At 36.3% G+C, this 13,659-nt stretch overlaps 1 protein-coding gene across 2 annotated transcripts in view; it reads right to left on the reverse strand.

Annotated features, from left to right (window-relative positions):
• Positions 1-13,659, reverse strand: part of pla2g7 (phospholipase A2, group VII (platelet-activating factor acetylhydrolase, plasma)) — a 52,249-nt gene that overhangs the window by 2,719 nt on the left and 35,871 nt on the right. For both annotated transcript variants that reach the window (XM_028796800.2, XM_051924534.1), the window contains exons 7-10: positions 11,817-11,930; positions 9,194-9,285; positions 7,671-7,841; positions 5,042-5,190 (exon numbers count right to left, since the gene is read on the reverse strand). In XM_028796800.2, the coding sequence (XP_028652633.1) occupies positions 5,042-5,190; positions 7,671-7,841; positions 9,194-9,285; positions 11,817-11,930 (526 nt within the window). The remainder of the gene's footprint in view (positions 1-5,041; positions 5,191-7,670; positions 7,842-9,193; positions 9,286-11,816; positions 11,931-13,659) is intronic.

A 13,659-nucleotide genomic window follows, 5' to 3' on the forward strand; every position in this document is an offset into this window, starting at 1 on the left:
GTGCCAAGGTAAAGCAGAACTCTAAATACCAGTAAACAACCAGCCTATACGTTATATGTTTGTCTGTCTAGTCTGTCTGTGTTCAGTCTTATGCCAACACATATATGTAGTTATATTTTATGTTTATCAATAAATTGTAGTATTCTGTTTCTTAAAACAAATGTGCCTCAGTTACCTTGATAAAAGTCTAAAGGGAAGAGTCCCACCTCCTACCACAAAGAATGGTAAGGTAAATAAAGTAGGAGCCTTGCCAAATTATTGGATTAATCCCACATTAATATGGCATGTTCCTGGGTGGCTGTTTTAGTGATTATTAATCAAAATCCCTGCAGAGGTAAGGACTTAAAAGAAGATCCCGGTGCAGACCTACTTTGTTACCCCAACACTGCTTTTAATCCAAGTCCTTACTCCCTCATACATATCCAGGACATTCCTTACATACGTCTCTGGTATTCTTTCTCTGAAATGCACCTCCAGACCTTTTGACATGACTTGCCATGTTTTTTGGATCTGATATATACAGTACCATATCTTCTGTGTATAGTGATATTTCTATTTCGAATCCTCTGGTAATTGCCTTTATCGCTCATGTATTTTACAAGTGGCCAATGGCTCAACAGCTATTGCATAAAGCAGTGGTGATAGAGGGCACACCTGTCATGTACCATTTTCTATTTGAGATAGTTTGAATTTATATTGCTAATATGAACTGAGCTGTCTAGACTGGTATAAAGTAATTTTATCCATACAGATACTATATATTTGGACCAAACTCAACTTTGTGCAATGTGGTGAATAGGTAGTCCCATTCGACTATCAAAAATTTTTTCTGCATCTAAAGGTAACAGCATCTCTGATGTGTTTGTTTAATGTAATATAGTCACCCTCAAAAATCTGCCGCCAAAGGTTTGAAGCAAAGGGTATGCCTTTAATTAATGGGTTTGGGCGTGTGACATTACAGAAGGAAGCACTTTCTCAGTCCTTCTAGCTATTAGTCCACTGGGTAGCCAACAGGGCCTGATGCTTTCCCACTTTGGGGTGAATTGATCGCATCCAGTAATTCTGAGAGTGTCCGAGGTTTGTCCATTTCCTCTACATTAAGAATATCCAGCTATGATATTTGTTTTGTGTCCAAAAAAAAACCTTAGATTGTGTCTCGTCTTCTTTAAACTCAGTGAGATATAAGGACTTATAGTTCTCCTTAATTGTGTAAGTTATATTTTTTATGGTCAATGATTTGCATCTCCAGTTGCATTGTGAACTTCCTTCTTGTGGATTTCTTGAACTAAAATCTTATTAGTCTTCTGTCTGTGTTCATAATAATGATGTCACCATTTACAGATGAATTGTTCAATTTCTTTTGTTGTTAAGAGATTAAATTCTTATTGTAAAACCTGTGTTTTCCTGTAAAGTGCCTTGTTTGGGGATGTCGCCTATTCATGATCTATTCTGGAAATGTCACTGATAAATTTGAGACTAACAAGGCATCAGAGTTCATTTTTATGAGAGAAATTAATCTGTCTTCTTAAAAACACATTCAAACTTTTCCAAAGCATTCCTGTGGAAACCTCTAAAAAATTGATTAGTTTGGAGATGAACTCTGTAATGTAAAGTTCAAATCTGTTAACAATTGTTTTCATCTAGTACTTCCAAACTTAAATAAACCCTTTTAAAAAAGTGTAAGATTTAGGGAAGTGGAAGTAATTTTGCAGCTATGAACAATTTGTAGAACAATATTAATAATTATCTCAGTAGTTCAATAGTAATACTGAAGTGGTACAGAGTTTGTAGAATATACCACAGTCATAACATACAAGTTGATCACTGGGAGACAAATGAGGGTCGAGTGGCACATACCACCCCATCTCATCCCTGAGCAGCAATCCTGACAGATCCTCATGAAGTGTCTGCCCCCGCTCACTTCCGCCTTCTCAACTTTCTGATTTAATTTGCCATTGTTTGTGCTGTAACTTGCCTTTACTGCGGAGGGCTAGACGGGTACGGATTGCTGATATAGCTGTAGACCTGGGTCAATAGCAGATTTGCTTGGTAAACACACAGTACAGAAATAAGGTCAGAAAGAATTTGGTTGCCTTTTCACATGAATCGTGTAAACAAGGACTTGTGATCCTGGTCCATATTATGATATTTGGTATCGGAGCAGAGAAAGCACTGTAAATATAGCTAATGGACGGACACCAAAGACCTAATATTCTTCAGTATAAAAAAAGATTTTTGCGCCCGTGCTCAAATTGGCCACAAGATAAACCTCTTTTGCCAACCTATTGATAACCAGTCACTCAAACACCTTAGGAGGGGGCCAGGCAGCATTAATAAGCATTAGGAGATGCGTCATCTGCCCAGAAATGCTGCTGGCAACACCAAAGTCATTGCCTTAATATTGTGGATCCACCGGCTTGCCTATTTTTTTTTTTTGTAACTTTTTTTGTTCAAATGAGTGCTTTGGGATGTATTAAGATGGAAATAGACAAAAGATAAATCAAACATTCAGATATCACTGAGATTTTGTAAAGAAGTTTATTTTGCTTATGGCAGGTGAAAAGTAGAAATTAAATGATCAGGTTGGCATTTTATTCTTCGGGAAAAAGAAGGAATGTGGGTTGGATTTGCAGTGTGACGGGGAAACCGATCATGGAAAGAACAAGCAGAAACATACCAATTGAGAAATTTCTATAGACACATGCTTATATTTAAAATTATATCTCAGCTATTTGGTGGGCAAAAAAAATGCAAAATTCATTTAACACTTACAAGAATGGACTTTACTCTGTTTTCTATGCACATATCTTGTTCCTCTCTTTTCTCTCTTTAAAAATACAGACAAGGATATGGTCTTACAGTGCTTATGCTTTGTTTAAATTCCTTCCAATATATTTTTGGAGCAAACTAAAGCTAAAATAAGATTTTAGATCTTTTTATATTGTGATACTGTATAATTGTGAAAAGCAAGGTAAATATTTGTTGTATAAAAGCACTGTCACTAAAGATGTATTAATCTTAGACTGGAAATGCTACAAATTAGCAGTCTTTATGGTAACCCAGCTACAGGGGATGCACAAACCAGTGTGTTTCTTCGTGCCGGTCCCAAGCCCGGATAAATGGGGAGGGTTGCGCCAGGAAGGGCATCCGGTGTAAAATTTTGCCAAATCAACATGCGGACAACAATACAAATTGAAACACGGGATCGGTCGAGCCCCGGGTTAACAACGACCACCACCAGTACTTGTAGCCAACAGGGTGCTGGCAGAAATTGGACTACTGTTGGCCGAAAAAGAAGGAGAAGAAGAGGGGGGAGACATGTCCGGAGGCAGGAGGAGAGGAGGAAGGTAAAGAGAGTGGAACTGAGGGTAGGAACTTTGAATGTTGACAGTATGACTGGTAAGGGGAGAAAGTTATCAGAAATGATGGAGAGAAGGAAGGTTGATATATTGTGTGTGCAAGAGACTAAATTGAAGGGGAGTAAGGCCAGGTGGATCAAGCACGGGTGGGCAGATTCAGTCCTGGAGGGCAGCAGTGGTTGCAGGTTTTTGTTCCAACCCAGTTGCTTAATTAAAAACCAATCCTTGTCAATTATTTAATTTCATGGCTTGCCAGTGCTTTAACTCATGCCATGTCAGGTCATTCTCATATCCTAGATTTTTTTTTTCCTTTCAAAGGATATCATTAAAATGATTTGAAGTCTAAAATGTATGAGTAATACTCAGTCTTTCACTTTTTTCTCTTCACTTTCCTTCCAAGTATTTAATTAAACCCAATAGTGCATGATAAATACACACAGGTGTAAATGGAAACAAAGTAAATGGAGAAATGCTGCTTTATTTTGTCATTCGCATCTAATTACTAATAAGGAGCAATTAAAAACCAAGAATACAGCTGTTTAAGACTAAAATAAGCAATAAGGGTTCAAAATCTTAACGAGCGAGACAACTAAAGTGAAGCTGTAGTGTTACTTGAGCAATAAGTGCTTCTTATTAAGCAATTGGGTGGGAACAAAAACCTGCAGTCACTGCGGGCCTCCAGGACTGAATCTGCCCACCCCTGTTCATGGTGTGGATGGGAGGAGAAATGGAGTAGGGGTTATTCTGAAGGAACAGTATGTCAAGAGTGTTTCAGAGGTGAAAAAAGTGTCAGGCAGAGTAATGATTATGAAGCTGGAAATTGGAGGTGTGATGATGAATGTTGTTAGTGCATATGCAGTGCAAGTTGGGTGTGCAATGGGTGAGAAAGAAAATTGATGAGCCACAGCATGAAGTTATGGGAAAGAGTAGTGGAAGCTAGGTTAATAAGTGAGGTGATGATTAGTGAGCAGCAGTATGGTTTCATGCCAAGAAAGAGCACCACAGATGTGATGCTTGTTCTGAGGTGGTTGATGGAGAAGTTTAGAGAAGGCTAGAAGGAGTTGCATTGTGTCTTTGTGGACCTGGAGAAAGCATATGACAGGGTACCTTGAGAGGAGTTGTGGTACAAAGTAATGGGGATTGTGGAAGAGAGGTGAAAAAGAGAGTGCAGGCAGGTGGAATGGGTGGAGAAGAGTGTCAGGAGTGATTTGTGACAGACGGACATCAGGAAGCGTGAAAGGGAAGGTCTACAGGACGGTAGTGAGACCAGCTATGTTATATGGGTTGGAGACGGTGGCACTGACCAGAAAGCAGGAGACAGAGTTAAAGATGCTAAGATTTGCATTGGGTGTAACGAGGATGGATAGGATTAGAAATGAGTACATTAGAGGGTCAGCTCTGGTTGGACGGTTGGGAGAGAAAAGTCAGAGAGGCAAGATTGTGTTGGTTTGGACATGTGCAGAGGAGAGATGCTGAGCATATTGGGAGAAGGATGTTAAAGATAGAGCTGCCAGGGAAAAGGAAGGCCTAAGAGAAGGTTTATGGATGTGGTGAGAGAGGACATGCAGGTGATGGGTGTAACAGAATAAGATGCAGAAAGATATGGAAGAAGATGATCCGCTGTGGCAACCCCTAACGGGAGCAGCCGAAAGAAGAAGTTAACAGCCTTTATGGTCTCTTACCTAAGTGTCTTTGAAGAAATGCAAGTGATGCTCTATTGCAGAGATTCATGGCTGTGATGGGGTCGATGTCTCCCTTTAATTTGAAAAGCTTTCCAATCCAATTGCCTGTTAAGAATGTAAAATCGGGGAAACTCTGATGCACTGTTCCCCTGTCAAAAAAAAGTATGCAAAACATTGTTTTAGGTAGAAGCATACACTGGAAGCACAAATCAAGAAAAACATTTAACTTTATAGATCTACATGTCAATTTATCTAGTAACAGCATTACAATAACTACATTAACCTTTTCAAAATGTAATATCCTGTATAAACAAAGGCATCTTTACTTTTCACAAAACAAACAAGGAGTGTGCTGTTTAGCCTGCCGATTGTTAACTTGGCCTAGTTAACATGCTGCATTTTGCTCTTTGCTACATTGCCAGTTTAGGTAAAACTTTACCATCCTTGAATGCAACAGAAAATGAAAATAAATACAATAATGGCATATTGAACTATTTTTAATCTCTCTATTCATTTCTAGGCGTATCCTAATGCACAATTGTGGGTTTTCACTTTGTATAAATGGCTTTTGAAATCCTTCGGTTAGGAAAGTGAAGAGTATTTTTGCCTAAGCACAAAATTAATTTATTTTTGTTTTGTGCCAGGAGTTAGTAATATCCTATTTGTAACAGATTCTGACGTGGTATGCTATTTGATTATGCTGCTTTTACATTATCCCTGGGGCAGAGATCTAGAATGTTTTCAGCCAAAGAATTATTTAGCAGAAGTGTGTCAAGAAATACTATTGGGACTCCTTGATACCAATGGCAATACACCTTTATAATGCCTTACTCTTTTTATCTTTAGCCAAGTGTATTTGACTGGGTTGTTTATTATAATATTTATGCATTAGTTTATTGAGCTTCTGTAAAAAGCTAAATTTTTTCTCTTGGGACAAACAATACTATCTGGGTATCCATTTTGTTAACAAGAAGGTGGTCCACAATTATATGTGCTTTAATTGCAAACTTACAGTATTTTCTAGAAATTACTTATTTCTTAAAACCATTTAAATGTTTGTACTTTGATAATACAATATACATTGGAAAAATATAAGTTAACAAAAATAATGCATTAAAACTGATCTTATTTTCCCAAGTTTATGTAACACTTGGTGAAAACCTTTTTAACGCAAATACTGTATTGTACCTCTTTAGGTACATTTTTATAAGATTTCTACACATTAGTGTTTTGTTCCCTCCTCTTGAACATTCTTGCGCATTTGTTCTGCAAAGTGCCATCTTATTCCCTTAAGAAATGTTGAACAGAAAGTTTCGCTGTTATTTTACATAAATGGGGGATACTCCCCATTGTGGCACATGTAAAGGTCCAAGAGAAGGTTGTCTTGTATTAACATTTATGTAATATGCAGTTGAAATATCAGACTGTGATGCAGGGAGCCACTGTATCCTCCACAGTGCCTCTATACAAGTCGGTGGGGATTTAGAGAAAGATACATTCTTTAAACAAGAAGGTGTTTTAAAGCTTTCATGATAAGGTTTCAGAATTCTTAAATGGGAATTATATGTAGTTAATGCACCAGTAGTCCTATAGTAACCCTCCTATAGTAACCCCAGGAAAAATGAGTGAAAAAAACAATTTTTTTCAACAAGACAAAATATTGCGCAACAGATACATGTAAATACCAGAACATCAGCATAAATACAGCAGAAAAGGTATGTCTGGTGTCCACTGCTCTACTGATACAGATTTAGTACACACCCTTTGTGTAATGTTTTGAGACAGTCACCAAAGCACAGTCCTGCACTGTAATCAGGACAGCAGTATCGTGTTTCTTTGCGCTCTTAATATTTTTTCTGTTGTTTGTGTGTCAGTACATGACACAAGCTACAACAGTACAAGGTCTAGTGATTTCCATATTTCCCCTGACATGAATACTGGCAGTTGTTGTATTGTGAACAGTGCTCAGGGGGTTAACATCTTGCTTGTCCTTGTACTTGATCACAATTATTTTGCTTTTTTGTCACAAAGGTACTGTTACACAATGGTACAGCTTCACACGACAGAATTCACAGGGCATATCAAAGCAGTTCAGTTGTACAGTATCTTATCATGCATCAATGTCTGATGACCAAATATCACATCATCATCACTATCGCTCACTTCAAGCAATGGTTCAGTTTCATTTTGCTATTGACAAGCTACACCTTAGCGTTACCATAAAGTGGAAGATAAAGTATAGAGAAGTTCATTTTATTGCAGCATGATGTTATTTCATTCACTAGATGGCAGTATAATATTGTCCCAACAGTTATTTGGGCTTAAAACTATAAGGCATATCATTACATGCCACTCAGAGTCTGGTTTAGGTTAAACCCTAATTCCACAGAATTCTAAACCACATCACGCTCGGGGTTAACACCAAAGAGGTTAACATTGTCTTTACATTGAAGACAAAACATGGAATAAAGATATAATACTTTCTCTATGTCTAGTTGTGCATATTAATACATTATAATTATTGTAATGTTATGTACATTTTAAAATATTTTGTAAAATAGCTTTCTGTTAATTGGGAAAATCAAAATTGATAACAAAAGCATTGCTAATACATTATGTAACATCTTACTTGATTGTAATCATTTTTCGGTCTATGCGTTCTGAATCCAGCTTTTTCATTTTTAAGATATTTCCAACCCACTGAAATTTTTCAGAGTTAATAAAAAGAATGGGCTGATTAACTTTAGAGTACACATCATCATCCAGGGGTAACATCCATGAGTCTAAAGCAATACCACATCTGTAAAACAGAATGAAACACACATTTTTCTTTTATAATAAATAATTTATTTTAATAAATATGTAGTGTTATATTTTAAGACTGACAGGAAAAGCTCAAGGTTGGGACATTTTCCCTAAACATCCTTGCTTAACAGAAGAATGTCACATGGTTGGAAAAGCAAGCAAAAGATGTTGAAGTTTTATATAAACATTCATGAAAATAGAACTAATTACGGTACAAGTAGCACGGAGTGGTACACAGGTAGGTTTGCCACTGGCTTAAATACAGAAAATAGGTTATTGTATAAGGAAGGAAATATCAAACTCTATTCTCCTACTAGTGCAGGTTACAAAAATGTGGCATACAAAGGGATCCAGTGCAGAGGTTGTGTAATTTTTAAAATTATATAAATAGTTTAGATAAAAATGCAGCTAACAAGTTAGGTAAATTTGCATTTGATAGAAAACTAAGAGCATCAGTAAACAACTAGTGGACAGTGACCAAAAGGTATTAGGAAATGGTTACTGTAGATTATAAGTGAACGTAAGTTATGCATAAACTGTAACACACTTGAAAAGTTATATTTGGTACCCTATGAGCAGTTTTCATTTCCACATTACAAGGACACTAAAACAACTATGCACAAAATTAAGAGAACTATTTGTGAACCAGTCCTCCTACTGCATGATATGAGCAAAGAAGCAAAGTCAAAGGAACTGCATATTTTCAATTTACATAAGCCAAAATTTGTAGGTGACATTGTGTTAAAATAGGAATGGAGTACGTACATTGGCTATTAGTTGTTACACTTAAATGAATTCTTCAACAAGATCACAAGACTATAGAAAGCTGAGGATATAAATTTAACATATACTGTACTAGGAAGTATTTTCACAAAAAACAGGCATAAATTGAAAAAAATTACTAAGTAGTTCTGTTGAGAAAAGCACATTGCGATCTTCAAATCTCTACTCAAAGTACAGAGACAGTAAAGGAAATGATCAGCTTTGTTAATCTTCTTATATTGTCAGCATCGATTGATCCTGGCTTGTTTAGGAGGCTGTAAATGTCAACCGGGTTTAGGTCTCCTATAACAAACTAGACTTTAGATGACATATCAAAGAAATCAATGAATAGCTTTACTCAATTTTTCGCTTTCCCCTCATAGACAGCACAAATCAAGTAATAGGAAGCTCAAAGCAACCCATACTAACAGGGTTCTTATTCTCCTTTTTCCAGAACGCCTAGATGCCTCTCATAACATTCCTCACTTCTTCCAGTCCAATTATTTTCACAGATGTACTGATTCTACTACATTTAAAACTGTGCTTATAGTCTGCCATTATTTTCTTTCGTATTATGAAACATACTTAAACACTGGCTCCTTGCTGAGAGATTGAATGACCGTAGCTCCTCCAAATGAATGTCCCATGATTGCTGTTCTGCAGATATCAATAGAACCCTGAAACATAAAACGTGGGTCGTTAAACTTAGAAAACAGTGAGTCTTTTGCCTTCTGTAGTGCATGTGAATATGTGGCTAAATTGCAGAGGACAATAATTGGGAAAGGCAGAATATTATAAAGGTACATAAAATGTGATCAACAGGCCAATTTTGACAAAACAATTTTCATGGGTATACAGTACCTTCTGGACTGACAATTAACCAATAGAAAGAATCCGTTACCATAGTTTACAAGTTTACAAACAAATTTTGTAATTTCTTCCTCTACAAGGTTAGTATAATATGCTAACTTTAAACCAACCATGAACAGAAGTACTACACCTTTAACAGTTCAAGCTTTTGTATTTTAATAAGAAAATTCTGTCTTTATCTTTACTGACTAATATGACTCATCAGGGCACAGTAAAAAGTTAATTTTACATTATCATTCAGAACATGCTGAGGACACACAGTAAGCGTTTCTTATCTTGATACCACAATTATGGCAACATAACAGTTCTAGCTTTTTTGAGTAATAACAATACTACATTTTATTTATATAGCACCTTTCCCATGCTCAAGCCGCTTTAAGTATTGGTACTGCCAAGTGGAAGTTATTGCCACGCTCATGTGACTGCAAGTACACTAATTGCTTCAAAAGGCACAATAATACAGGAGTTAAAACTATATATAATGGCTCACAGTGGGAAGGCTACAGCATTGCATCAGAAAAACGGCAGAAGTCATGTCTGGAAATACTTTTGTATTCAAAGCAGGAGAACTTCAGCACACAATTGCAATAATTGTGCTTATTGTTATAAAAAAAAAAAAAGAAGTACAAAAGTCAAAACACATACGCTTTCATTATTGCCACTTTTACTTAATTCTGGAATTAGTTTAGACATATTTTTGTGCATGCTTTGAGAGAGAGCAATGATATGACCAATCAGATGCAAGTTGTAATCATTTAACTTGTGTCATGAAGTTATAAGAGGAGATGAAACGATGATGAGATTAATTGCTTTTTTATACAGTGTCCTGCACAGTCCCAATAGAGGAACTTTATTGGCTTTGCCTTCATTCTCACATCACAGCAAGCATGATTACAGAGGTCTGTCCAAGTATCCATTCATTTTCTAACCAGCGTATACGATTCCGGGTCATGCCTATCACACATCCACAATTATGCATCTAGGTCTGTGTGATATGGGAGGAAACTGCATACTGGCACTACTAAAAGCTGTATCAGATAAAAATCGAAAGTTTCAAATGAAGGGGCTATTTGGCTTGTCCACACTGGCAATGAAATGAGCTGAAATACCAAAATAGAATTCATCTAGTGTTTTCATGCTCTGAAGCACAAAGCATGACCCCATTGATAGATAGATAGATAGATAGATAGATAGATAGATAACTTTATTAATCCCAAGGGGAAATTCACATACTCCATAATACGACTGTACTGTGTTAAGCAGCAACACGCCTGTTGACAGTTTCCCATGGTGTTTCTGCTGTAATTAATTTTCATTGTGGAAGCATACGTTTCTCCAGTGGTGGCTGACTTGTGTGGTATGAATTCACATAGCAGAACGCCTTTTTATCCCAGAAAAATGCTGCCATGACTTTTTCAGTTGACTGCTGCACAAAACATTTCTTGCAGCCAGGAACAATTTTCCCATTGCATGGACTATTGTTGGTTTCAGGGTCACAGTGGTGAACCCACAATTCTTCTCCAGTACCAATTTGTGAGTTAAAAAAAAAAAAAAAAAAATCAGTGGAACTTTCTCTAAGAAGGTTGAAGTTCTCGTGACTGAATTCCTGGCAACATACTTTCTAATTTGGTGTCAGCATTTGGCTATCTCATCGGGAACTGACATTTGACATCATCAAACGAGTATGGATGAGTGTGGAAGTGGAGTTAGCTGAAATGCAAAGTTCATGGGTTATAACATTAACCATAACATGACAATCTTCCATAAACCTGTGTGGGGGCCATCCTCAATCAGCTCTCGAATCATCTTCCTTCAAGAAATTTAATGATGGAGCAATGCTCCCAATCCATCAAATTCTCCATGGACACACAGGTACAGGTGTTTGCCATCCTCTCTATCTGAGTGCTTGATATGAAGTTATGTGTCATGCCAAGACTGTATTGATTTCTAGTGACAAGTTCAGATTTGTAATATGAATAAATGATACTCAGGTAGATAAATGATTGAATACCCCTTGTAGATTCAGCAGTACTTCTAATACCAGTAAAACTGAGTTCAGTAGTCCTTATTTTATACATTTAACTTTCTTCTTTATTATCAAAGTTGTCAGTAAGTTTGGAAATGAATACATTTAAAAGTATACAGCTATACCAAATATACTACTTGTCATTTTGTAGGCAAATGATTTTACAAATTCACCCATTAAATAAAAATCATCCAAGACAAAAAATAATAATCAACTGAGCTAGAAATTGGCTAATTATTTGACATGATTCTCCTTTTTAGCTTTAAAATAGATTTCAGCAAATTGTATTTAATTTAATACATTCTGCATTACCTTTAATTTGGTCCAATCAAAATGCAGCTTTAGGGCATTTAACACAATGCTTCCTTTGTTGATGTCAGTGAGCAGATGTAAAGCTTTTATACATTCATTTGCTCTCTGTTGCACCTATTAATATAAAAACAGAAAACATTTTGAAAGAACGTGTTTTTGTAATTTTTAGTTGTACTTGCACGCTATTATTATTTTATACTTCCCTGAAAAATATTTTATTTTGTAATTAAGATGCCACTATAAATTGAAGATCACCTATTTTGAAACCTGTAGAGAAACAAGCAGGGAAGCCAAAAGCTGAAAAGCAATTGCCTGCAAGGCAATGAATGTGTCTAGAAATGCTGCTGGTGCTCCTTCATACCTTCAACAATATGCCGGTGACACTGACTGCTCTTTTTGTCTTTAGCCAAGTCGGAAGTTCTTTTTTTGTGTGTGTGTGTAATTTAGGGCTATAGCTGTTCTTATTGTTTGTTAGAGTATTTCTTGAGCTTCTGTATAAGTGCAAGTTTCTCCTCGATACAAATGAAGTTCTATCTATCTAAACTCATATAAAGCACACATAAGGAAACTACAAATTAGCCCCACTCACAAAACCTTAAATAAAGACTACACAGTTTACAACTTGAGCAATAACTGTGTCAACAAGAAAAAAAACAACAACATGTGACTTAGGCACAACATAGGCACATGCTGCCATTCTAGCTGTCCTTGGCAAAGTGAAAAGCTTCTTCTGCATTGCTGAGCAAGAAATTTGTTTGTGGTATTTAATGAGGAGTGCAATGACGCTCTATTTAGTCCAACTGTCATTCCATGTTAAACAAGTACAGCGACCTGTACACGGTATGCACAAAAGTTACTCATTGTTAATTTACTTTACCTCTTTATTTAATGATACTTAAATATTGCATAAGAAAACATTTATTTGTGTCTTATGTCGTGTATCACCACTATTTTACCTTTAAAGACTACAGAAGCCTAAAAAATTCTGAATTTGAACTTAAACTTTATTTTCCTTGACCAAGTATGTTTATGCCTATATTCTTCTTTATCAGCACAGCATAAAAGGACTCCTGACTTCTGCATTGCACAAAATAATTAATTTATATCTGTGGCTAACTACAAGAATTAACCATTTTAATAATCAAAGTATATTATTAGCAGCTCTTGTCTTCAGATGGTAGGTACTGTAATGCTGGGTTTATGCATATTTTCTCTAGGGTTTCTAATGCTCTCTTAAACATAATCAAGCTTTGGAGTTGTGTTGGTTGTTGGAGGGGTTTAAGAGAAAACCGAGTTTTGACTTCTTTGTTTAGCCAGGGTTGGGCATGGTGTTCAATGGTACTGATGTAGCCAAATATTAACCAAATATAAATTTGACTTATAAAAAAAAAAAAAAGCACACACAACTTCACTGTAACGAAAACTGAGAATACATTAAAAATTCATTTACTGACTTAGACACTGTTACTTTTAAGCAGGGGTGTCGAACTCCAGTCCTGAAGTTAAAACAGTAATCAAAAAAGTCATCAAATCTTTGGCATTTTTACTTATAATGTTTCTGGATTATGGGAGGAAAACATGACTACCTAAACAAAAACCCATTCAGGAAAACTCCACACAAACAGCAATACGCTGGGATTTAAAATTTGGTTACTGGAGTTGAAAGCTAAAGGCTAAGTCCTCGGCTATAAATAATGCCTGGACATTATCATCTCTGCCTTCTGGCAAGCTGTAGCCAAAATAGCATATGACATTTTTTTCCAACTGTGTCTTTGTCTTAGACATTCACCCATAAAACTGGTGAAGCACCAGAGCAAGAGCTGTCTGCCCAGTCTCTCCAATC

The sequence above is a fragment of the Erpetoichthys calabaricus genome, chromosome 3 (genome assembly GCF_900747795.2).
Source record: "Erpetoichthys calabaricus chromosome 3, fErpCal1.3, whole genome shotgun sequence".
NCBI classification, from domain to species: domain Eukaryota; kingdom Metazoa; phylum Chordata; class Cladistia; order Polypteriformes; family Polypteridae; genus Erpetoichthys; species Erpetoichthys calabaricus.